General features: G+C 42.4%; 2 protein-coding genes across 4 annotated transcripts in view; one reads left to right on the forward strand and one right to left on the reverse strand.

Annotated features, from left to right (window-relative positions):
* armc8 (armadillo repeat containing 8) overlaps positions 1-10,468 on the forward strand; it is a 15,291-nt gene extending 4,823 nt beyond the window's left edge. For all 3 annotated transcript variants that reach the window (XM_019867698.1, XM_019867700.1, XM_019867699.1), the window contains exons 4-22: positions 283-425; positions 505-602; positions 695-787; positions 882-962; positions 2,310-2,385; positions 3,029-3,119; positions 3,186-3,246; positions 3,351-3,551; positions 3,624-3,719; positions 4,829-4,911; positions 5,837-5,918; positions 6,055-6,141; positions 6,385-6,477; positions 6,579-6,728; positions 8,019-8,114; positions 8,207-8,302; positions 8,924-8,996; positions 9,247-9,340; positions 9,423-10,468. In XM_019867698.1, coding sequence (XP_019723257.1) covers positions 283-425; positions 505-602; positions 695-787; positions 882-962; positions 2,310-2,385; positions 3,029-3,119; positions 3,186-3,246; positions 3,351-3,551; positions 3,624-3,719; positions 4,829-4,911; positions 5,837-5,918; positions 6,055-6,141; positions 6,385-6,477; positions 6,579-6,728; positions 8,019-8,114; positions 8,207-8,302; positions 8,924-8,996; positions 9,247-9,340; positions 9,423-9,456 — 1,828 coding nt within the window. In that variant the 3' untranslated portion in view covers positions 9,457-10,468. The remainder of the gene's footprint in view (positions 1-282; positions 426-504; positions 603-694; positions 788-881; positions 963-2,309; positions 2,386-3,028; positions 3,120-3,185; positions 3,247-3,350; positions 3,552-3,623; positions 3,720-4,828; positions 4,912-5,836; positions 5,919-6,054; positions 6,142-6,384; positions 6,478-6,578; positions 6,729-8,018; positions 8,115-8,206; positions 8,303-8,923; positions 8,997-9,246; positions 9,341-9,422) is intronic.
* A 3,532-nt stretch (positions 10,469-14,000) lies between these two features.
* Positions 14,001-25,545, reverse strand: part of kcnh3 (potassium voltage-gated channel, subfamily H (eag-related), member 3) — a 115,838-nt gene continuing 104,293 nt past the window's right edge. The window contains exons 11-15 of the mRNA XM_019867726.1: positions 24,030-24,244; positions 18,872-19,131; positions 16,998-17,098; positions 16,839-16,891; positions 14,001-15,817 (exon numbers count right to left, since the gene is read on the reverse strand). Coding sequence (XP_019723285.1) covers positions 14,894-15,817; positions 16,839-16,891; positions 16,998-17,098; positions 18,872-19,131; positions 24,030-24,244 — 1,553 coding nt within the window. The 3' untranslated portion in view covers positions 14,001-14,893. The remainder of the gene's footprint in view (positions 15,818-16,838; positions 16,892-16,997; positions 17,099-18,871; positions 19,132-24,029; positions 24,245-25,545) is intronic.

Genomic DNA, 25,545 nt, shown 5'->3' on the forward strand with positions numbered 1-25,545 from the left:
CCACGCCCCGTCCAGGCCACGCCCCCGTCCAGGCCACGCCCCTTCCGCTTTTTTCATCACTCGCCATTGCCATGTATGCATATGTTACGTATGTGTATCTATCCGTATGTAGAGAGGGTGATTTCAGCTTTTCTTTATTTCCCCACAATGTTTTTTATATATATATATATAGAGAGAGAGAGAGAGAGAGAGAGAGAGAGAGAGAGAGAGAGAGAGAGAGAGAATTTGTATTAAAAGTATAATGTTTGTGTGTGTGTGTGCGCGTCTGTCTCTATGTTGTAGGTTACTGTACCTTCTGCAACAGACCTCCTCCAGCCTGGAGCTAAGGACAGAGTGTGCGGTGGTGCTGGGCAGCCTGGCGATGGGCACTGAGAACAATATCAAGTCCCTGGTTGACTGCCACATCATCCCCGCCCTTCTTCAAGGTTAGGGCACAAGTATCCTCCAATCTCCGGGAGCATTGTCATCATCATCAGTGGTTAAATTCTTTCCTGTTGCTTGTAGGTCTCTTGTGTCCTGACCTGATTTTCATTGAGGCTTGTCTTCGATGCCTCAGAACGGTTTTCATCAGTCCCGTCACTCCAGTACAGCTGCTCTACACTGTATGATAGCTTCCTACTTTTGCTCTAGCTAAAATGTCCCCTCCGCGCCCTCTAAAAAACATTGTATGCTTTTTTTTTTTAATTATCCGCAGGATCCAACTGTGATCCCCCATTTAATGTCGCTGCTGAGCCACTCACACAGGACGCAGGAGTACACCACGCAGATCTTCTCCCACTGTTGTAAGGTATTTGTTGGTATTGACTCATTAGCAGTCTGAGGACTCATGGCAACAGTTGAGGCAGACATTTTTGATTTATGTCTTGGTGGTTTGTGTTCAGACTCCAGAGCACCAGACAGTTCTGTTTAACCATGGTGCCATTCAGAACATTGCCCCTTTGCTGATATCGCCCTCTTATAAGGTAAGTGGCCATCATGTCTGCAATGTTTTGTTTTATTGAATGTTTCATTTTAATTTGACTTTTCTTCATTCATCAAGTCACCATGATGTCTGATAACACCATTTGGAAGTCATTACCAAATGAATAATACAGTGGTGTTTTAAATCACCATTCTTTTCGACAAACTTGTTCCATTATATGGGTAAATTATCACCATATACTGGAAAAATAACCTTGTTAGAGGTACCGAAACCAACCAGCTCATATGTACATTCACCAAACCCTTCATTAGTGAAAAACAAAAATATGACTTTTTACAAATTCAAGACATAAAAAACGCAAGTAAATAGGATTTCAAGACATAAGTATACGTTTTTTAAATTTTACGACGTACTATCACACCAGTCACACGTCGACTACTAAATTTCCTGCAGCACTGATTGGACAAGCAATGTAATGTGATCATCTGCAGTCAGTGATGGCCAAGCGGGCGTGTCATAACGAATTGAAATGTTGAGTCGCGTATGTTTTACCCTCCGTGGCAGAGGCTCCGTCGCACCCCTGAGACTGATCCACTGAACCCCTGGGGTTCAATCGAACCCAGGTTAAGAAGAACCACTGCTCTAAATTGTCCCTAGATGTGACTGTGAGTGCAAATGGTTGTTCGTTTGAGTGCCTTGAGATTGGCTGGCAACCAATTCAGGGTCCCCCGCCTCCTGCCTGATAACGGTCACGATAGGCTCCAGCACGCCCGTGACCCTCGTGAGGATAAGCGGATTCGCGGATCTGTATGTCTATCTTTTAAAGTGGAACAAGTAGATTCGATGCACTCGAATATTCTCACTCAAATCCGATTTTCCGATTCAAATAGTTTTTTTTATTTACACCCCTCGTATAGATTACTAAGAGTGCATAATTAATGTGTCGCCTCCCAAAATTATTTGAGAAAAATAGAATCTTTTTTTTTCCCCAGTGCATTTTTAAGGTCTTTTTTCCTGTTGATTGCAGCACAGGCCACATCATGCTTTTACTTATTTGTGTGTAATATCCAGAGGGCTTTACTTACCTCTTGCTTAAGTTTTTTTTTTTTTTTTTTTTTTTTTTTTGGTACTTGTATGTACCTCTGTTTTGTAATATGAATAGTATTTTTACCTCTGGATTATTGTATTATATTTTATCTTTATTTGATTGTAATATGTTTTTCTCATTTGTGGTATCAAACATCTGTAATATATATTTTTATTGATATTTCAAAATGGCTGATGTGAATGGGGTCATGGAAACCCACATTTGTTCGTCATCTTGACTATCATGCTGATCGAAAGCAGGCACAATCAAACAGATGTAAACCTTTTCTTGTCCTTCCAGGTGCGTATGCAGGCATTAAAATGTTTCTCAGTGCTGGCCTATGAGAACACTCAGGTGTCCTTGACGTTGGTGAATGGTGAGTGTTGTAGTCTATCGTCCTTGTTTAGTGGGGTACACACAAACAGATAGGTCTAATTTTCCCACTTTTGCTATACTTGCAGTCAAAGTCAGCAGAGGCCCGATACTCAAAATTTTCTCAATTATCAGCCTGAGTGATCTTGTGGTTTTGGTTGTAGGAAAAGATTTCTTTTCCTCTCTGCTTTGCTCAGAAAACAGCGCAGGGACCGACAATCATACATGTTAAATCCGTTCGATATTTACCACAGTACATCCTTAGGTATGTCTCATCAATTCCGAGTTTGGCTGACAAGGTAACAATTAGCCCAAGACTAGTTTCTTCTATTTCTTCTTCTACCAATCCTCTTTCTTCTATTTTCTGGCAGTCTGGCTGCCCTGTGGCACCATGTAGAATTTAGCTACTCACGGCAGGACTTGGTCTCTATCCCTCATGATTACTGGGGGAACAGTGTACATCATACACTATAAGAACAGTCTTTACTCACATGGTGATTTCTTCTTTTTACTCCTCATGTGTGGGGTCTCTCACATGAAAAAAAAAAGTCTAAAATCAGCGTGTGTGTGTGTGTGTGTGTGTGTGTGTGTGTGCCCTGCTTTAGCCATAGTTCGTCACGTTGATAAGGTTTTGTGTATGCTTGCAGTGCTGGTGGACGGCGAGCTGTTGTCTCAGGTATTTGTCCGAATGATGCAAAGGGATCAGCCCATTGAAATGCAGCTAACGTCAGCCAAATGGTGAGCAAATTGCAGATGATATGTTCCTACTGGAATCTTATTTGACACAAACGCTTTCTGCTGCAGTCTCACATACATGTGTCGAGCAGGTGCCATCAGGACAGATGACGGCTGCATTGTCCTAAAGGTGATGTGCTTTTCTCTTTTTTTTTTTTTTTTTTTGTTTTTGTTTTTTTGCCGATATATTTTGAGGTATGTGTATGTGACTTCCTGCATTTGTTGCTGGTGCAGACGCTGCCTTGCCTGGTGCGCATGTGCAGCAAAGAGCACCTACTGGAGGAGCGAGTGGAGGGAGCAGAGACGCTGGCCTTCCTCATGGAGCCCGATGTGGAGTTGCAGCGGATCGCCAGTACCACCGACCACCTGGTAGCCATGTTGGCCGACTACTTCAAGTACCCCAGCTCCGTGTCAGCCATTGCCGACATTAAGAGGGTGGGTTGACATAGGTGGGACTTTTGGGTCCACATTTTACATGGTGTTTTTGACAGTTCGCTTTCTGTGCAGTTGGACCACGACCTTAAGCATGCACATGAGCTGAGGCAAGCGGCTTTCAAACTGTACGCCTCATTGGGTTCCAATGACGAGGACATCCGCAAGAAGGTTTGCCCTCCATGCTGTTTCAAATCAGTCAGCCTCCGCATATTTGCGGTTCAGCATTCACAAATTTACCTCTTTTTGTGCTGAGGCCAAATTGACAAATGTATTACTATAGCACCATTTTGTGGTGTCTTGGTGGAAACTGACTTGTAGTAGGTTGAGGAGCTTTATTTGGATAAGAAAAATGCATTGCTACCGTTTTGTGGTATCTTAGTGCCAATGAACCAGGTTTATGTAAATTGAGGAATTTAATTGAGACAAAAGCGCTTCTTTGCAGCTTTGTATGTATCCTGTATCTACAGGCAACTTCTGTACATACATTTTTGAGGGCTTCCAGTAGTGGATTTTCGCTATTCACGATGAGCCTGTTCCCCGCAAATATTTTCGCTGTACCGTATTTTCCGCACTAAGAGGCCTTCCATTTTCTTAAAAGCTCACAGCGCGCCTTAAAATCCTATGCGCCTTGTGTATGGTTATTACGGTAATATGTCGACCCCAAAATGGCTCCTTGCTGGAGCCATGTTTACAACGCAGAGTTCAAACTTAAGGCAATTGGGTTATGCAGTTGAACACGGAAATAGAGCAGTGGCAAGAGAGTTCAACGTTAACGAGTCAATGTTATAACTTGCTGTTGGTTAAGTGAACTGTGTCGCTGCTTTATTAAATACGTTTTACTAACATTTGATCGCTCTGTAGCAACGCCACTCAACAGCTAAGCTATCTTAGCTATTGTCGTTTGTTCAAAGCTCCTTTGATCTGTGACGTGGTTGCGTCGGCGCTGATTGGTTGAACCACGTGCATACGTGCTCGTGCTTGCGCTCGCGCTCACGCGCGCACAGCAGAGAGCAGCGGACTATGGACTGCTGAAGCTCGCTTCACCCGAGTGGCGTTGCTACAGTTCTGTTGGCATTTCCTTGAGCGTAGCTCCATCTAGTGAATCCGTTGTAGATTGCATCTTATAGTGCAGTGCGTCCAATATATGAAAAAAAATTACAAAATAGGCCATTCATTGAAGGTGCGCCTCGTAATCGAGTGCACCTTTTAGTATGGTAGGGTAATAGAATAATTGTAATGATTGTATACATCTATCATTCTTGTATCTCTTTGTCAAGATCACAGAGACGGAGAACATGATGGACAGGATAGTCAGCGGCCTGTCAGAGTCCAGCATTAAAGTTCGCTTGGCAGCTGTCAGGTGAGGTCATATTTGAACTCTTACAACACATACAGTCTTGGGGAGTAATGGAATACATGTACCGGCGCTACATATTCAGGATACAAAAACATTTTTAATCAGAGTTAAGTGGATGATTGCTAACGATATAGCTTAGTGGTCATTCCACATCATGTTTTTGTTAGCCAATGATCAAACGAGACAGGTCACTGGCTGGACATGTGTTGGTTTTAGCACGGTCAGATTTAGAAGTGACTAATAATAATTCAACAGGTTTCTAGTATTACTTTTTTTTTTTTTTTTTACGAAATGCCATGCACAACAGCTTCCTCGTCTACATCGCTCTGGAGAGACGAGAAACTTCTCGTGAGAATAGCTTAATCTTCGGAGGTCATGGCTGCCCATCAGCATCGTCTGTTTACTGCTTATTCTTTTCATTTATTGGTGGATACTGCTTATTTCAACTTGCAAACCAATGTTAGAAAGGGGACTCGGGTTGGCTAGAGTCGCGCACATTTCTGCCACGCCTGATGGAGTAAATATGCTCATAGCTCACAGGTCAGTCTCTGTGCGGCTCGGTACCAAATGGGCTGTGGCCCGGTACAGGTCCGCGGACTGGTGCTTGCGGACCACTGAATTAAAGGAATAGCTATTTTCAAGTTTAAAAAAAAAAAAAAAAAAAACATCTGAAAATTTTCTATGAAGTCTAAATTTCATCATGTTAAGCGGGCGGAACTTCACCAATATTGTGACCAGTAAAATCTGATGCCACTGCAAACAGAACAAAGTCTTACAATTTAAAAGATAGTTGACAAGGTGGGATGAAGACAAAGTGGCTTGGCATAAAATATTTAAGTAATCACTTATTTTTTCTCCCTTCCCCCAGTTATTAATGCATAGTGTTACGCTTACGATACTGCGTTCCTCTATCGTGTTCTTGTTCCAGATGTCTACATAGTCTCTCGCGGTCGGTGCAGCAGCTGCGGACTAGCTTCCACGATCACGCAGTGTGGAAACCCCTCATGAAGGTTCGTGTAAACTGTAGTTGAATTTTAACCAAAAAGCAAATTTCTCCTTCAGTAGAGGAATTGCACCAATTCACCAAAATGATATTTTATCATTTGGTTCCTTTTCTCCCTTCTGGTATTGCATGTTTTCATGTAGCTGTTGCAAAACGCCCCTGATGAAGTCTTGGTCATGGCATCTTCCACACTATGCAACCTACTGCTGGAGTTCTCACCCAGTAAAGAGGTAGGGACACATAAACACACACACCTTTGACTTTTCAAAACCCTCTTCAGGGCCCTGCTTTTTGGCTGGTGGCTCTTGCGGGTCACCATGAGCCATGTTGAGGTGGCTCTTGTAGAATCGACACGTTGACGTTTGAATTTGTTTGGATGTTTGCTGCTCCGAGTGAATTTCTACTCAAATATCTGTGCTTTGTGTGTACGCGTGCGTGTGCATGTCCATGTGTGTGTGTGTGCGCGCGCGCAGCCCATCCTTGAATCAGGTGTCGTAGAACTACTATGCAGTCTGACCCAGAGCGAGAGTCCTGCACTTCGGGTCAACGGAATCTGGGCCCTAATGGTGAGAAACGTCTCCTCTGAACACACTCCAAACTGACTTCATTGGAGACAGTTTCATTGACTGTCCATACTCTATGTGTGCGTCTGTACTCGTGGACACAGAACATGGCGTTCCAGGCAGACCAGAAGGTGAGAGTGGAGATTGTTCAGTGTTTGGGAACGGAGCAGCTCTTTCGCTTACTCTCTGATCCTGATGGTAATGTGCTGATGAAGACACTGGGTTTGCTGCGGAATCTCCTGTCAACACGCCCTGTGAGAGCACTTATATACATATACACACATACACGTGCACACAGAAAGCACTGTAATTTTTTTAACCCATTGTTAGGCCTGTCACAATGACATGTTTTTCCGGATTTCACAAACAACAATAGTTTTGTTTATATTCTACTGATACTGTGATGATGTCAGAGAGAAAATCAAGTACTGTACATCCTTTTAATGAGCACATGTCTTTAACTTCTCCATAATATTGAAAATTTGCATTGAAACGTAGAACAATCAAATATCTTGAATAACAGTGTTACATGATGCATTTAAACTGATGTTTTTGTTTGAACGTATGATTTCAAGCGAGCTGTAATCTCTCCATTGTAAGATCTCTATGCATCAGAGATCTTACACTGGAGGGATACAGACTTGCTACACTGGTCTCGCTGTTGATTCGAGCAGGAGAAACAGTAACCTGGTGCTGGTCGCCAGTCTCTTGAAGCGTAGCGAATGTTGGCGGAACCAGGGTTTCCGTGGCTATCGGTAATTTCCTGAGATTCCCCAATGGCCAGTCCATTCTGGGCCGAACTTGCGGTCCATAAGCTTTCGTTTTTTTGTTGTGTCGGAGTGAGAGGCCAGCAGGAAAGTATCGAAAGCCGCGTTGATCCACTGCCAGAATGGACTTCGCCTTTTTCGCTGAACAGTTTCATGTAATGCTAACTATTGCAATACATGCTTATAAAATTCAAATCCAATCCAAAGCAGTGTGCCTCCCCAGCACGCATGCACACTCCCCATCTACACGCCACATATCCCGACCTTCCTCAATACCCGCAACAATATTCTAACATTTGATTCGAGTCTTAAATTCAGTTTCACTGATCGCTTTCGACTCCCTAATTGAATCGCCACAATTTTGTACACAATGCTACCAGTAAGTCTTCTAAAAAAACAAAACAAAACAACCTCAGGCTTTTACTGGAAACCAAAAAAACATGCTAGGAAAATCCTAATCCAACATCTGAAATTTATTTGGGCTTAAGCAGAGGCATTTGAAAAGGTGACAGTTGTGTTCTGATGCCCATTTAACATAAGTTTACGTGTGATTACTTAATTCGGAACACAGCCAGATCCCCATTTACGCACACTTGCCCAACCACATTATCTCAGTTGTCTATTGTTACGTCTCCTCGCACAAACCTCCTTCATTTTTAATTGAGTTGTCAATATTAGAGGTTACATTCTATGGTGGAAAAACACAATTGTATTTCTAAATATTCATGCAAATAAAGGCCAGCATGTTGTATCATCAGCACGTTTATTTGCCGTCAGCACATGGATCAGATCATGAGTTCTCATGGGAAGCAGATCATGCAGGCCGTCACGCTCATCCTGGAGGCTGAGCATAGCGCGGAGATCAAAGAGCAGGTGAAAGGAGCCTAACAGTCGCGTTATTATTATCGGATGTCTGCCGCTGTCTTTTTGTGACTAACTCGTATTCAAACCATATCATTGAGCAGGCACTCTGCATTCTCGCTAACATCGCCGATGGCAACACGGCCAAGGAGCTCATCATGACCAATGACGACATGCTGCAGAAAATCAAATACTACATGGTAGGCCTACTTTTATGCATTATCACGGTAAGGGCCCTCCAAAAGTTGGGAGGTGCATTGGTCGTTACCTGAGCTACTCTGATGTCATTTTCAGTCAACAATAAGTGGCAAAATGGCCAGATAGCTAAAAATAGATTACTGTAGCTTTCAGGCTCAAACATACAAGATTGCAGCACAGAACGTCCTCGAATGAATGAGATTTTGTTTGCTGTAATGTCTCACTTGGGGTCATTGATCAATTGGCAAAATAGGCCATTACAGCCAAGGACAGATTTTGCATAAAAATGCTAAATATCGGCCATTTCGATTCAGCTGATCGGTGTAAATTCTACTAGAAATGGTCAACGTGTTTCCAAGATTGACTTCCTGTGGCTTTTGGTGCACAAGGTTTTTTTTCAAGTTTTTTTTTTTTTTTTTGTGTGTCTACTCATCTTAAACAACTGGGCTGTTTTTTTTTTCATCTTGTTATTGAGTTCGACAAAGCCCTCATAATGATCATTTATTTGCCCCAAGAATAAGACAGACGAAAAGAACTTTTCACCCCATACTCAGGCCATAACGATAACCGATTCTATGGCTCAGTCGCAAATTTGAAGTGTCTGACATATTTGTAACCCTCAGGGTCACTCCAATGTGAAACTGCAGCTTGCTGCCACCTTCTGCATCACTAACCTCATCTGGAACGAGGACGACGGTAAAACGGCACACACCACAAGGATCCTACTGGGATCATTGTTAATGAATGCATTCAAATTATGCTGACGTCGGACAAAATGTAGAGGGGCGCAAAATGTTTCGAAGAAACAAACTACATAGTCATAGAGAGGGTCCTAGATTTACATTGAAAGTCTCCACATCTCGATTCAAATTCATTGCTGTCAAATTTGACACAAACACTATGCAAGGGCATAAGTCAACATCTTCCCTCCTGTGTGTGTTGTCAGGTTCTCAGGAGCGCCAGGACAAGCTGAAGGAGTTAGGCTTCGTAGACATGTTGCACAAACTCTCACAGGCCTGTGACGCCAACCTCAGCGACAGGTGCGAACCTCAGCTCAACTCACCCCTCTCTTCATCACAATAAAACAAACAAAACAACATATGCACCCGAATGTCTCCACAGTGCCAAGACGGCCATGCAGCAGTACCTGGCATGACCACAGGGGGGAGTCACAAGCATCACTCGGGGAGGACGCCTGCTGTTTTTGTTTGGTTTAAAGGCTGAAGCTTTTTGAGTTGCACAAAGACACCTTTCTTTTTTTTTCCCCCTTCGAAAGACACGATTTACCATGATGGTTTGGAGACTATTTTTTGTGAAGCTTGTAGCTTTTTGACGTGACATTGTGCTTGTCATGGACTGGATGATTTTCCTCTTGTTATTTTTGCATTTGTAATTCAAGAGGGCACTTTCCTTCTTTTATCTCCTCAAGACAAAGGACACCTTTAGAGGGAAAGGAAACAGAGACAGAGCTATTTTGAAATGTGGATGTTTTCATTCTTGTGTATACTTACCTCGTAAATATATATAAATATGAGCATAAAAATATCTATTTTTGGAATGTTATTTTACTCCCCAATTTTACCCTCTGTGTTGTTTTCAGTCATGTTTAGAAATCAAAAAAAGTCATGTTTGTCTTCAGTCTGCCTATTGAAGCAATTGATTCATCACGCACTCGGCCCTGTAGCATCCTCACTCCTTTTTTTTTTTCTCTTGTATTTATGTTAAACTTTCACAAACTTTTTGTGCATATCACAAGAAAATTATCCAATGAGACTTGCCCCTCATCATCAGACATCTGGAAACTGAAGTGCAGCAGCACACTAAGAGCATTGGGTGTCATACGTATTCTCGATCATTTTTTCAAGTTCTTCTTCCTTCTCCGGAGTGTTCACATTTCACACCTCATCGATGCTCTGATGGGATGAATGTTCTCACTGAAAATATATGCAGTCCCCACAAAGGAGCTAATTTGTGCCGCTACTTTATTCTCCCGATACTGTCTGAAATAAATCAATATGTGATGGAAGTGTACACTTTCAGCTTTTATTTAAGAGTTTTATTGAAGATGTAGCATTTACCATTACCAACGTGTGACTGATGTGATTAGTGGGGTCACCAACAAACTGGGCAATTGTGAGAGCCCTATGTAAATAAAGCTGTATTTTTTTGTATTCCCTTTAGAGTAGCTCCATCTATTGGATGCTTAATGCAACCGCAGCCACTATTGTGGCTTCTATTCTATGCATCTTATAATGCAGTGCGCCCTATATAATAAATGAAAACACTTCAAATAGGCCATTCATTGAAGGTGCGCCTTGTACTCGGAAGCACCTTATAGTGCAGACAATACAGTAAATAGTCATTTGTTGGTATACAGGCATGTGCACCCACAGCCAGTAGGTGATGCTCCAGCATCCGCCCTTTTGTCCTGGGTGAAAAAAGGTGCCCTTGGTTCTGCGGCCCTTTTTTTTCTTAATTCATCAATTTAAAAAACAATTTAAAATTGTTCTCTGTCATCAATTCCATCAAAATTGTTGGCACTTACATCCTCATATTAAAATATCAGTGTAAGTGCACACGTTCCACCGAGTGCTTCTGATGAACTCCAAATACATTTGAATGTTTGGAGTAGGTGTTTCCTGAGATTTATTAGCCCTCTAGTAGAAGCCTGAAGGTTTTGTGCTAACACTAACTGCTGGTCAGAACTTTTACAATCCTAAATATAATTTCCAGATGAAGAAAACTCCTTCATGGTGGCCCTATTCCTGATGCTGCCATCACCATACTTCACTGTAGCTATGGTTTTATGCTCTTCTTTTCATCACACTTTTTTTTTGTTGTGGTGGCGTTTACAGTATGACGTGTCAAATGAGAATAGCAGTGGTTCTCTCAAACATCACAGGAGTCCACCATTGTTATTACAAAAGAATGCTTCTTTATTGTCGGAACCCCTGCTCGAGTATTGTGTGACAGAGGTCTTTTTCCCTTTCGTGTTGTTTTTTGTTTTTTTTTTTATAATAAAATACATGTTAGACCTCCCACAGGGGTTTTTGTCTCCACGCAGCTGCCCTTGTGCAGCTCCAAAGCAGGCACATTCCTCATGCAACAAAAGTTGTGACATGCATTGGATTCACAATTTTTAATTTTCAGAAAAAAAAAAAAAAAAATCCCAACCCAAAGTGAGTTCCTTCTTGTCACGTTTTTGTGGAAAACAAAAAAAAAAGAGAGAAGGAGAAGAAAAAGTAAAACACAATGATATTTTACAAGTAACATGGTGTAACATCACCAAGTAGTTTTTTTTTAAATACAGTAGTACTGAGTCCCACTTCCTCACACCATTTCCAGGGATGCATCTTGGGTAGTGTAGTATGCCAGGCTGGTGTCTCACACCAGCTTTGGCAAAGAGGGGTTTAACACGAGCGTGTGTGTGTGTGTGTGTGTGTGTGTGTGTGTGTGTGTGTGTGTGTGTGTGTGTGTGCTACATTAGAGATCCTCAACAAAAATAGTCCATCCACATTTCCACAAATGACAAAATATGTTTTGGGATCAAGGTGTAAGGTTTAATCAGATGGCTTTTAGTTTTGTTGTTTTGTTCCAAATGCCTGCTCGGGATATCAGGAGTGTTGACATGGAGGAGAAGGCACCGATGGTTGGATGGCTAAAGCTCAGGAGTGATGTGAAAGTTGTAAACAGTTTTGATGAACTGTCACAATACTATAGGATAGAGTCTCACCACCATCATGTTTCTATTTCCTATCAATGACAAGTTTGTCTTTGGCACACACCATGAAATTCCTTTTAAAAACGTCACCAAACGGGGCGGAAAACTTTTTTTTTCGTCTGTTCAAACCCTGTCTGCTTTAGTTTGATGATGGGCAACCCGACCCATGACATTAGATTCAGGCACATGGGTCAGAAGCCCTTTAAAATCGATAGGCTTAAAAACGATGACAATTATTTTTTTGGAAACATTTGACCTCGGCCTTTTTGCATGTGTCAGATCTCATTCAAAAGCATTCGGGTTCTTCTTAGAAATAGAGCGCAGAAGACCCCGATTCCCTGAAAGTGTGTGAACATTTGATCGAAGATCATTGAAAAGCAATTTGTTTATTGTAGGGACATTTGATGACAATCCCTGAAACGTTGTGTTGCCTCAACTTTCATTCCAAATCATCACTGTTCTTCCATTAGCTACCTGAGCTATCTTGGGTCAACAATCCTTTCAAATCAATTGGGTTCTTGTGATGAGATGCAAAATATGCTTGAAAGTTTGAAGCTGTGTGGTTGAAAATTGTGGCGTGTATCTAGATGAAAATGATCATGTACTAAGTGGATCTCCTTGTATCAGACCCATCTTCCATCGATATTGAGTCTTATTCCCTGAAGGCTTTATGGTCATGCAACCGGACCTACTACGGTATTATAAGCTACATGGGCTATCGTGGGCCAATTAAATACTTGTTGTTGGCTATCTCGGATGGATTAAAAATGAACAGGATCCTCTGTTACAGTCGATAAAGACCTATATTCCCTGAATGTTTGAAGACAGGCAATCAAATAATTGCAACCTGACCTTTTATAGTAGCTGCCTGGGGTTATGTCGGGGGTCAAATATACATGAAAATCCATTCGGCCATTGTTGAGACATAAGATGGTAATGAAAGTAGGGCAACCTCACCTGGTGTCAGGTGTAAATAAAAAGTTTTTGTAGTTTTAGGAGTTGAAACAGCTGCAGTTGAATAAATTGCCAAATAAGTGTATGTGAGTTATTTGTGCTTGGGCAACCCCCATATGATGTAAATACAATGACAGATAGTGCACTCCACTGACTGACAATTTAATTTGGGGGGGGGGGGGACAGGGGGGCGTCACGGACTGACTGACGTATTGGGTAAATTTATAGGCGGAACCGGAGTTAAAATAACATGATGGACTGTCTAACTAAACATTTCAGTTTGGTTCGGCTTGAAAGAATGACGGACTGACGATGACGTATGGTACCCAGGCCGCTGACAGATGACGAATGACGGACCAGCAAAATTTTGTAAAATGCCCACCGCCTCAAATATTTTCAATATATTTTTCACCTCTTGGATTCAAAAATCAATCATGTTCTTCCTTAAATAGAAAAGAACAATCCCTGAAAATCTGTGTCGAAAAGGAAGCGTGGCCTACTCAGCAAAATGCCTTTTGACACAAGCTACCCTGGCTATTGTTGATTGGATACTTGGAGATGATTTTCATTAGTGTGCTAAATGTCGAACAATTCTTTTTAAAACTGTGATCAAAATTGTATTAAATATAATGTGAAGCTATGACATATTTAACTGCGCTGTTGAATAATAATAATTATGCCTAAAACTTTCAAAACAAACTCGATTCTTGTTTCTCCTTTAAAGTTAATTTTAAAAAGTTGTGGTTTTTATTAGTTTTATAAAGACTGTGCACGATTACACCAAAAATATGGTGTGTTGAATTTACTCCATTTTATTTCTCTCAAGTGTTTGCACAAAACAAAATCATCTGTATCCAGATACCAGTACATTTGTGAAGTAGCCTATACATCTACTTATTGTGTCGCCTGTTCATGTACATAAAAAAATGTATCTGGATCCAGAAGATTTTATTTTGCATTTTGACAACTTGACAAAATAATTTCAACAAAATCATTTTCCAGTGTATGACATTTCTGAACAAGGGGGTTGAGCCTTTTTGTGCTGGCTCACATTCAAAATCAAAAACATAAAACAAAAACTCATGAAATTTGAAGAATACTTTCATCTTGGGCGGTGGTACTAACTGGGAAAGCGCTGTTGACACGGAGGGGCCCACGACTTGCTTTTTAAGTTTCGGGGGCAGGGAAAGAGCAATGACCATCCCACTGATGAAGGTGGCCCGAAGAAACCAAACGTAGCGGTTTTGGAAACGTCCATGCTGAGTCTAAAATGAAACAAAAGTCTCAAATAATTGACCGGTTTCATTCGGAGCTCAGCAAAATGAGAATTCAAAGTCGTGTGAACCTCCACAAGAAGGTTCTGCTACAGTAGCTGCAGGGATTGACGGCCAACCGCTGAGATACTGTAAGACAGGGGTGTCCAAACTTTTTCTGCCAAGGGCCACACAGAGAAAAATCCAAGGATGCAAGGGCCACTTTGACATTCTTCACCCAGAATTTATTGGACATGCTAAAACCAATCCATCAGTGTACAAGAATATGTGTTTAAGTATTGTTTTATAAATAGCTTATTTTAGATATTTACATTTTGTTTTTTTAAACAGCCTGGTGATAGAGCAAAAAGTTAATTGGATTTTTGGGTGGCTCGCTGCCTTGTATCCCATGAGACCAGATCGGCCCTGGCATTGAGCAGCAGCAGAATCCCATCTCCATATTCAGAGTCAAGGCAAGAGCAATCGAAACTACGATGACCTTGACCTTGTATTTTAGTATTTGCAGGCCACAAGGAGCCCTCGGACCTTAGTTTGGACACCCCTTAAGACAATGTGTGCTGTTGTAGCTCCTTCACTTGAACGCTGATGCCGCATTTCCCTGATCTTGTCTCCTTTGCTCCCATTTCCTTGTGTCGCTTTGCCCCTCACACTCCTGGCTCATAAACTGCTGGCTCATCTTCATCGATGAAGCTGATGTGCTCCGAGGAAATCCTCCCTTCTCTTGCCTCGGCCCGCCATTCCTGCATCTCCATCTCCTGCGGGGCACCGTCCCCCGGCCCGGTCTCTCGGCGAAGGTGCGAGTTAGAAGCCCGAGCGAGCTGGAGTTCTCCGTATTTTCTACTCGGTGAGTCCAGAGACAAAGGCAGGGAGAGGAGGGAAGGGAGAGCGGCGACAACAGGGGACCCCGGCGGGACGGACGGGGACGGTCTCAAACAACGGTCTCCGGGTGAGGATGCGAGAGACGGCGGTGCGGAGAAGTGTGGGGGCCATGGCGGAGGAGGCGTGTCCTGGGAAGGAGGTGGGGGAAGCAGGCTTCGGTGACCAACGCAGCTGGCCTGTTGGGACGCGTGGCAGGAGGAGAGGGAAGAAGTGGAGGAGAGGGACATGGAGAAAGACAGCGACGGTGACGGAGTGCCGGATGCCAGTGGGGGGCGATCCTGTGACGAGCACAGAAACATACTGGAGGAGGCCAAGATTGGGGACCCCTCAAAAAGTCCTTCCTTTGGTGAGGGGAGATTGTTGCACGGGGGAGGCGAGGAATTAGGCCTTTGTGGTGAATGAGGAGTGGGGAGAAGGCATTGTGGCAAGTCCACGCCCTCCACGTCCCCGCTGTCCAACAGGGAATGAGTGTCCGGTCTCAGGAGGGAGCACGGCGTGATGGGAGCGGGCGCCATCAAGCTGGCGCTCGCCGACAGACGGCTGGTGCTGCTGCTGGGAGGCGGGGTCAAATTTGGCTCGGTGGCCACCAAAAGGGGCTGCGGCGCTCTCTGGAGCAGGGGCTTGAGCAGACGTGTGACTTCCTGGAGCTCCTGGCTGAGCTTGGACACTTGTCTGGAGAGGCTGTTCATCTGTGTCGTGAATGATGAGAGAAATTCTTAGCATATCAAGCTAATGGATGCTAATCTTACCGGGACGAAAATTTGTGAGGTCTGATGTCAGTGATAATAGACATTGTTCCACACCAAACACATCTAAGCGTGCCTTTGTGGACCTCACTTTGGAAATTGGCCTTGGACTGTGTTTTGTGCTAAACAAGCAAGGGGCACGAGAATAGCGCCCAAGTATGCAGAGGCAACTTCCCAGGTGCATTGTGGTCCTGGAGGCTTTAATACAGTTTCTCAGTGAAAAACACCTCGACTGTCATTTTTATGTTATCAATGTGGACGCTGGTCCAGTTTCTGATTGATTTTTGCTTTTCCATTACACAGAGAGGACACTTTCATGAATATAGTCATTGGTGATTAAACCATAAAACTTCTTAGAGTTACATCATTCATCTAAAACAGGGGTGTCAAACTCATTTTAGTCGCGGGCCAATTTGGAGTTGTGTCTTCCCTCGGAGGGCCGTTATGACAGTGAAACCATAAAATTATTACTTGTACACAACAAATTAATAGATTACTAGTTTTGAAATCAGTCGAGTCAATTATAATAGTTTGTTCAATTATTGTTCACGTTGAGTGTAAAGTGGGTCACAAAATTATTGGAAAATCTCAAGGTTATTTATTAAACATGACAATTTGACATTTCGGTACAGATTTTAGCAAGTTGACACATAGGATTTGCTTTCATGGGCCACATAAAATGATCTGGCAGGCCGGATCTGGTCCCCGGGCCTCGAGTTTGACACCAGTGATCTAAAATGTTTTTGCCAAGTTGGATGGTGATGAAATGGATACTGAAGCAGCTTAACAAGTTGTTTTGAATGACTCCAAATAATACATAGTCCCTTATATCATTGCATACATTTACCCCTCTCATGACCTAATTGTGAACTGCTGTAATACAGTACAGTATATATCGTATGCCAATAGAGAGTCTGGTATCAGACCGCCAACATAAACGTGTATCAAAGCGGGAACAACTCACCTCCTCTGTCAACTTGTGCACACACTGCTTGATCTCGGATGACTCTCGACTGCCTGCTCGCAAACGCGCATACACACACATACCATGACATGCACTGTGAAGAAAGTGAAACCTCTACAGACAAGACGTCACTTGGATGATTGCTTAGGTGGACATTACCTGAAAAAGGCGAGGGTGGCGCTGCAGGCGACATGCTAGGACTGAACTCAAACTTCTGGGATGATATGGAACTGTTTTCTGTCTCGATACCGTCCACAAACCTGTGCAGAAAGTACATGGTGGAGTTTTATGATTTGGTCGGGACACGTTGACGTCGCATCAACCAGTTGTGTGACGCCAATTTGAAGTCTGTAAAGTTGATTTTGTAAGGCCTGATTACATCTCTGCTACTCCAGCTTGCAGTGAATGAGCTCCTGATGCAAGATGCCTGATTACTGGCCAGACTTTTAATCTTGCAGCCAAGGTCTCTCTTTCTCTCTCTTTCAATGCTGAGTACTTTTCCGAACACATTTGTTAGGTAGCTGTGGGGTTGGGCTAATTATTTTGACCCAGCAGATTGTGATGACGATTGGATTTAGGCAGGCTGAAGAGCAGAAGCCATTTTTGACAATTTTGTTGTGTTAGGGTTAGGGTGTAAATAAATGTCATGCAAGATACTTCGAAATCATTGGTGGTGGCTGAATGGCTCAGTTGGTAAATGTGCTTGTGATGACCTGCTGTGGTGAACCCTGACAGGTAAAAGTTGCTTTTTCTTATTCTTAGAAAATGTAGGTAATGAAATGACAGTTGATTTGTATAGTGATGACTGAGTAACCCATTTCTTAGTAGTTTTAAATCTATTAAAAAAAGAAATACACAATCTACATCATGATCCCGAAAATGATTGATATTATATATAAATTAGTGTGCCAGATGAATGTTAAATATTTCTTTTTGTGTTAAATTTTCATCATGTGATCAAACTTTGATTGATAGACAGTGAACATCGCATCGTCGATCTGGAGGCAAGACTGTAGTTCAAGTTGCTATAGCAACCAACCTGACTCCTCCATTGCAATGTGAGCAACTTGTGTAAGCATGGTTGGAAAGAAAGTTGTTTAAGACACGAAGCAACCTTGCTATCCAGGGCTAGGTAAATGTTATGCCGCCCCAAACGAAATCCTACAAAACATATTTCACATATTTTTATTATCTCATGCTTCTCTCCTCCGCTCCACTTCTTCCTGTCATTATCTCTTGCTTATTACTCTTTTTTTCATTTGATTACAGGATACCAGCAAGCCTGCAGGGCCTTTGTTTTGGACATGTCTAATGGTCTCATCTAGTAGACCTAAGTAACTGTTAAGTTGTTTGTTTTATCTCGGCTGATAGTCTTTGTTTTATTTCTCTGGGTACCCCAGTTTCCTCCAGCATTCCAAAAACATGCATGGCAGGCTGACTGAAAACTCCAAATTGTCCGTAGGTGTGAGTGTGTGCGTGGATGGGTGTTCGTCTCTGTGTGCCCTGCGATTGGCTGGCAACTGGTTCAGGGTGTCCCCCGCCTACTGCCGCAAGACAGCTGGGATAGGCTGCAGCACCCCCCTGCGACCCTCGTGATGATAAAGCAGATTAGACAATGGATGGGGGGATAGAACCGGCCTTGTTGCTATCCCATTTTAAGTTCTGTGTACTGGAATAAACTTTGTCCACACAAGACGATTCAGTGCACTAGTAAATCAACGAGGATGCAATTGTAAAACATGTATACTTGTAATGGTTTTGTTTGCTACTAGTGCCACTTTTGCCCAATTCGGAAGCAATTAACCCTTTCAGGGACAGTAGTTACTACAGTGGACAGCTTATCATGTTATCAGGTTATTATTATTGGTGCATGAAAGGGTTAAACGTTACTTGTAAACTATAGAAAGCTGTTTGGTTTGATCACTTGATATCTTTGACATGATATCAAAGTACTCGTACAATCTTTCATCTGGTCCTGGATATCAAGAATATCAACAAAATGTTCAAACAGCTTTCCATATAGTCGTGCTTACCTGGGGCTGAGCTCTCCAGGCGCACTTGCAAAGCTGACCATTGGTATCTGCAGGGTGACGGGGCGGGTCTGCTCGGCGGGGGCGCGGAACGGTCTCGGGGGCAGCAAAGGGGAACGTAGTGGTGAGTTGATGCCCCGGCTGAGGCGCAGAGGCGAGCGGGGCGCGCGGGACACCAAGTTCTGCTCCTCGTCACCGCCTTCCTCGTCCTCTCGGATGGAGGGCAGCTTCTTCACCAGGCCGCCGTTACTCTCCCAGTCGGCCTGACACCCACACAAACACACACATTACATTTGTTACGCTTCTTAATTATTGTTCATAAAAATTTAAAACAACTGCACTTAACAAATGTTCTGTCATAGATTTGAAAAAAAAAAAAGGTTCAAGCCACTATAACATATGTACAGTTTGAAAATTTAATTAAGTAATACTTACGCAGGCCACTAGAGGGAGCCCACAGACTACCAGTGGTTACTTGTACCACATGTTGAGACACACTGGGCAGGCAGATTTTTTTGTTTGTGCTACCACTATCAATTTTTAAATATTTTAATATGTAAAAAAAAAAAAATAATAAAAAATCTTCACACTTATTGGGGGCTCCCTAGTGACCAGAGGGCCTCAAGCAGGAGCTTAATTTGCTTATGTCTCCAGCAGGCACAACGTACGTGTATCAGAAATGGGAGAAACGAATTTAAAGTACAGTAGATTTAAAATCTTTTGAAAGCACCGAGACCAACCCCTGACCCCCACCCCCAGACAGCAATATTGAGTCAGTGATGTGTTCGAGGTGCTTCGTAGACCCTCACTCCACTTGTTCTCATCCCTGATCTCATTCTTTCAGTCAATACTTAAAAGCTGATGGGTGGCGGAATGAATGCCAACTAGTAAATGAAGTTTCAGCCTGAGGCTCATGCTAGGCTAATTAGAGTATCTTTATTGACTTCCCTCTTTGTCTTTTTTTGGGGGGGGGGGGTTGTTTTGTTAGATGCCTCATTTAACATGACAGATGTGGCCCGGGAATGAGTGTGTGTTGTGTCATTTCAGGTTAATCGCCGCCGCACTTTTATTTTATATACAGCAGAATACTATTTCCAGCCCTCCCTCACCATACGTGTAACAGTTACGTGTGCAAATTTAATGAGATAAGATAAGATAAGATAAGAAAACCTTTATTAGTCTCGCAATGGAGAAATTCCCGGAAAATTTCAGTCAAAATATAAATGTATGTAGTTTAAATATTTTTAGGCACATAAGAACCTTGCAAAACATTTTGCATTATATTTATTGATACCACACAAAAAGAAAAGAAACACTGAAATAAAAAATTGTGAGTATCCTAAAAATTGAATGAATTATAATTTCTTTAAAAACCAAACACATGTATAAATAAATAAACACAAACAGATATGCATGCAAAAGCTAAATTGACAAAACATATACAGTAAGTTCAAAAACAATAACATGAAATACAGAAATAACGACAGTCAAATGAAAAATTGGCAAATGCAGTGCTACTATTATGAATGAGACAAATATCTCCACTTTTCTGTTCAGTGTGGCCTTTGTGTTTTGCATTGCTCGGAAAAACTGTTTTCAAAGCGGTACTACAGTACAGGACGACATTAATTATTCATTCACAATGAATGTGTTTTGAACAATGACACCTCTTGCAGTCTAAAAACAGAAGCCATGATAATGACTGCGTTTCATGTCTCATCACGCAGACCGATATCCCATTTGCATCTTTCTCCATCTTCATCCCACATCTTTGCCTGCTCAGCATCCTCTTGTTCACCCCCCCTCCCACTCCCCATCATCTTCCTCCTGTGGCAGTGTGATTTATTTTTAGCTCCTCTGTTCTATTCTTAGCTGGCGGCTCCAGAGGCATCCAAAGAGACCCTGCATGTGCGAGGTGGGGGCGTGATCCTCAAGTGAGCTCGTGCCCAAGTTTGCCGTACCACCCTTTTCTGTGTGTGTGTGTGTGTGTGTGTGTGTGTGTGTGTGTGTGTGTGTGTGTGTGTGTGTGTGTGTTCCTAAATGAAAGTGCACGTGCCTCTGCACATAGAGCACTTATCAATACAAGTGCTCGCCCTTGACTTCCCGCGTGAGAGCTTGCGTAAACGGCAGATGTTCGCCACGTGAGGTGAGGACAGTGTTAATCAGTCATGTTGTCCGTATGACATGTTCTGAAGAAGATCTCGCCGCAAGTCTCCGTTTGGCCTCCGATTCCAATGGCCACAGTATAAGGTACACCTGCATAATATCATGACATCCAATAGAAAAAAATGTAGTGTCAAGCTGTCTGTCTATCAGTCTATATAACTATTAACTAATCCGTTAATTCATTAATTGATTATCTACCTACTGTATATGACCAGTGATTCATGCTTTGCATTTATCCACTCTTTCATCATGAATTAATTCAGGTCGAAATATCAATCGATCCATCAGCCCATTCAGTCTGATCTACCCATCTGTCCATTCCTTCACTCATCTAAATATCCTGAACACTTTATTCTCGAACTCCCTATTCTTTTTGCCAAGTTCAAAATGACTTTGTAAATATCATGTGAAATTCAAACCTTTTTCATTTTCATTCTGCTACAGCCACACCTTTGATGACTTGCATTCTTTGCACACATCCAAACATTGAAGAAGTAAAGAAAGATTTTTTTTATCTTATTTATTACGTTTTGGGACTTACTGACCAAACCTTGGACCTCGGGTATCATATTTCTTGCTATATCACGTAGAAATTTGTGTTGGTATAACAAAAGAGTCCTTGGATCATTGTGTCTTTGAATTTTGAGGGAAGTAAAATTGCTTGAATCCTTGAAAACCCAACTTTAATATAATTTGTAAGGACAAGGAAATAAATGAATAAGAATTTAGAAATAAGAATACTGTATAATAAAATAAAAACAATTTAAAAAACAATACAGTATATCAAAACAAATACAGATAATGGATGGATGGAAATAGCATCTGCAGTGCACGCATTGGCCTCTTGGGGGCAGTGTGGTGCCATGCACGCATGGGGTACACATTTACAATAACATCAGAAGAAATGTGCGATTGAATTCTCTTAGGATAACTTGTTTTTCACAGATTGGGAAGAATTTCTGGCTATGAGCATTGTCATCTGTTGATGTTTCTACAGCTATTGTGTGTCAATATTCATTATTTTGAAGCAATGTCACTCCCGAAGTTGATACTAATTTTTTTGGGAGGTCAGCATTCGCACTAGACATGTTCACAAAACATTTATTGTATTCAAATATAATTACAGACGCTGCACTCTTAGCTATTACCCAAGCAACATGGTGCATTCAGGTTCCTTTTACAGCGACTGCAACACACACCTCTGCACATTATTCATTTTTCTTCAATTATTACATTTTAAAGATCGAGGGAAGTCAAAATCACAATTACATTTCAATTAATCATCCAGCCCTACTGCAATCATCCCTAAACCTAAACATTCATTGATCCATAATCAATGTATTCACCCATCATTCATCCATCCACCAACTTAAAGCAAGGGTGTCCAACCCAGGTCCTCGACAGCTCATATCCATCCTGTATGTCTCCGGCCTTCAACACAAATGATCCAAAAGATCGGGATCATTATCAGGCTTCTCAGAGCTTGCTGATGAGCTGACCATTTGAATCAGTTGTGTAGGAGGAGGGAAACATCTAAAACAGGCTGGATAGGGGCCCTCAAGGTCCAGGGTTCAACACCCCTGACCTAAACACTCATCCATTCATCCATTCATCCATTCATACCGACCCACATTTCCATCCATTCCTCCACTCATCTATCCATCAGCATTGATGGCTGCATCGACTGAAACTCATTCAGCCATCAACCATCAATCAATCAATCCAAACATCTAGTAACTCAGCCAAACCCTCATCCATCCATCCATGAGCCCATCCATTCATCCACCCATCAACCCATCCATGAGCCCATCTACCCATTCACCCTTTCATCCATTCATCCATCCATCTCTGTCCATCCATCCATCTGAAGGTGTACCAAATAATGTGGTGGGTAGTATATGCTATTTCTTGTATATTTGCTCGACCAGCATAAATAAGCAACATAAATGCCCGTTATCCAAACACATGCTCCTCAACTGTCCTCCTCGTGCATAAAACTTTTCACATGTCAGGACACTGGGAACACTTGGACTCTGCAGTTTAAAAAAAACAAAACAAAACAAAAAAAAAACACACTGCAGTGGGAGAGAAAGAGGCAAAGCCAGCCACTCATCCTCCTCCTCGAGTGGCTGGGTTATTTTTATCCGCCGTGATCCAATCTTAGCAGCAGCTGCAGGGGACACAGCCAGCCAGGGAGAGCCCGTGCTTCCCCCCTTCATCTCCCTGCTCTATTTTTAGCAACAGAACGGCTTCAAAAAGCAGCACTGAGCTATTCTCGGCATCCACTGCTGCTGCAGTACCCGCCACCGCACTGTTTGTGTGTGCGCGTGACCGCACACTGTGGTGTAAACAACCCAGTGCATGTGTACTAAATTCATATTAGCCAGTTCATGCATAGCCTTCATGCGTGAGAGCTACTCTAAAGGTGAGCATCCCCTGAGGCTTTCATTTTGCATGCCGGTGGTTGCACATGAAGGTATGTGAAGTTTGTGCACACCATGCACACACACACACACACACACACACACACACACACACACACACACACACACCACTGTGAAAGCACATTTTTATTCATCTTTTGCCTTAATCTATATTTGACTCAATGAATTTTCTACTCTGACCTCAGTGCTATGGAATGCACTTTAGCGTGATGCAAGCATCCAGCCATCCATTTTCTATACCGCTTCGCCTCAATTGGGGTCACATGTGAGCTGGAGCCTATCCCAGCTAGTTTCGGCGCACATAGAAAACAACCATTCATAGTCACACTCACATTCACAACTATGGACGTTTGTGAGTCTTGAGTGGATCTAACGTGATTTTTGGCATGTAGGAGGAAGCTGATATAACAAGAGAAACTTCATCCCATCAGAAAAAAAGCATGTAATTATCTCAGTGTGTGACATACAATAACACCTTCTTGTCTGGTGTGTTCTTGAAGATGAATTGATATGTTTATGTGAACACGTGGCATTAAAAGATGCCAACTCACATCTGAGGCATGGCCCTCACGCAGGTTGTAGGTGAGGTCATGTTGGATTTCGCTGATGAACTTCTGGGCGTACTCCGGGTACAGTCGCAACACCTCTCGGAGGCCCTTCAGGCTGATGTATTGAAGGTCGCAGTAGGTCAGCGCCTTGACGTTGGCGTTGGTCTTGATCACTTGCTCTTTCGTCAGAGAGTCGGAGCCAATCAGATCTCCCTTACCTGCATCAACACATCCCCATTTAATTTGAACATCGTTAGAATATAAAATATTCTTCTTGATTTAATTTGAGATCGATTTACAGATGCAATGATGAGCCAAATGGACGCGTGGACAGCGATCCATCATCCATCTGAGCTTCCTCCATTCTATTTAGCCATCTGTCATTTATACTAAATGGGAAAAACATCCATCCATCCATACATCCATCCATTACAGGTGCATGAGTGGCTGGATGGTTTATGAGCATAAATGGTAGGACGTGTGATGACAAATGACTGGAGGAGGATGGCAGATGAATACATGACGGATGGGAGTGTGTGTGAATGAATAGAAGATGGCCAAAAAATATGAATGATTGGTAAATGCTAGATGACAGATGAAGGGATGGATGCAAGATGGCTGAAGAGGGTGGATTGAACATTCTAAAGAGGATGATGGACGCGAAAGAGTATAAATGGCTGAAATAACCAGTGGCAGATAAAGAGGACGGATGGATGAAGATGGCTCAAAACAGTTGAATGGAAGATCCCTAAAGAGAATGGATAAATGGTAAATGCTCAAGAGGATGCCAGAGATGAAAGGATGCGCTGATGCAGAGGATGGCAGATGGAAAGCTGAGTGGAAGATGGCGAAAGATGATGATGATACTTGACGATAGATCTTAAAGAGAATAGACGTACACCAGGAGTGCCAATCAGTCGATCGTGATCGACTGGTGGGCTCCCAATTCAACCGTGAAGAGTATAGCGGAAAGAAATGTTTGTCTTTTGTATATGTATGCTATTATTATAATAGATTTGGTGTTAGAGTTTGCTACAACCTGCGTACCTAATCAGTAGGTTTGGGCATGATTATTTGATATGATTACGGTCACGAACGATTCTCAATTAAAAAAAAAAAAAAAAAAAAAAAAAGAGGGAGCTATTATTTTGTGGATTCAGTCACATTAACTTCACTATGAGTTACTGAAGTGGCTATTTTTAACTAGTACAGTACTGTGAAATAGTATTTGCCCCCTTCCTGATTTATTGTTTTGTTGCATATTCATCACATACAAAGGTTTCCATTCATCAAAGCAATTTGAAACCGCCGACCCCGCAAAGGGGCTTCTTCGTATGTGTTCAGTTTCTTCTTCCGCGCGGTCAAGTAGGCGTCAAATTTTACCACGTTTTAAAATCTGCACGATTCTGGGCGTAACAGAATGTTAATCCTGGTTCCATTTGTTTCTCGATGCCCAACCTTACCGATCTGTATCATGTCCACAATAAAAAAAATAAAAAAACAGAGTATTCATTCTTGT

This window comes from Hippocampus comes, unplaced genomic scaffold, assembly GCF_001891065.2.
Source record: "Hippocampus comes isolate QL1 unplaced genomic scaffold, H_comes_QL1_v1.1 scaffold27, whole genome shotgun sequence".
Lineage (NCBI taxonomy): Eukaryota > Metazoa > Chordata > Actinopteri > Syngnathiformes > Syngnathidae > Hippocampus > Hippocampus comes.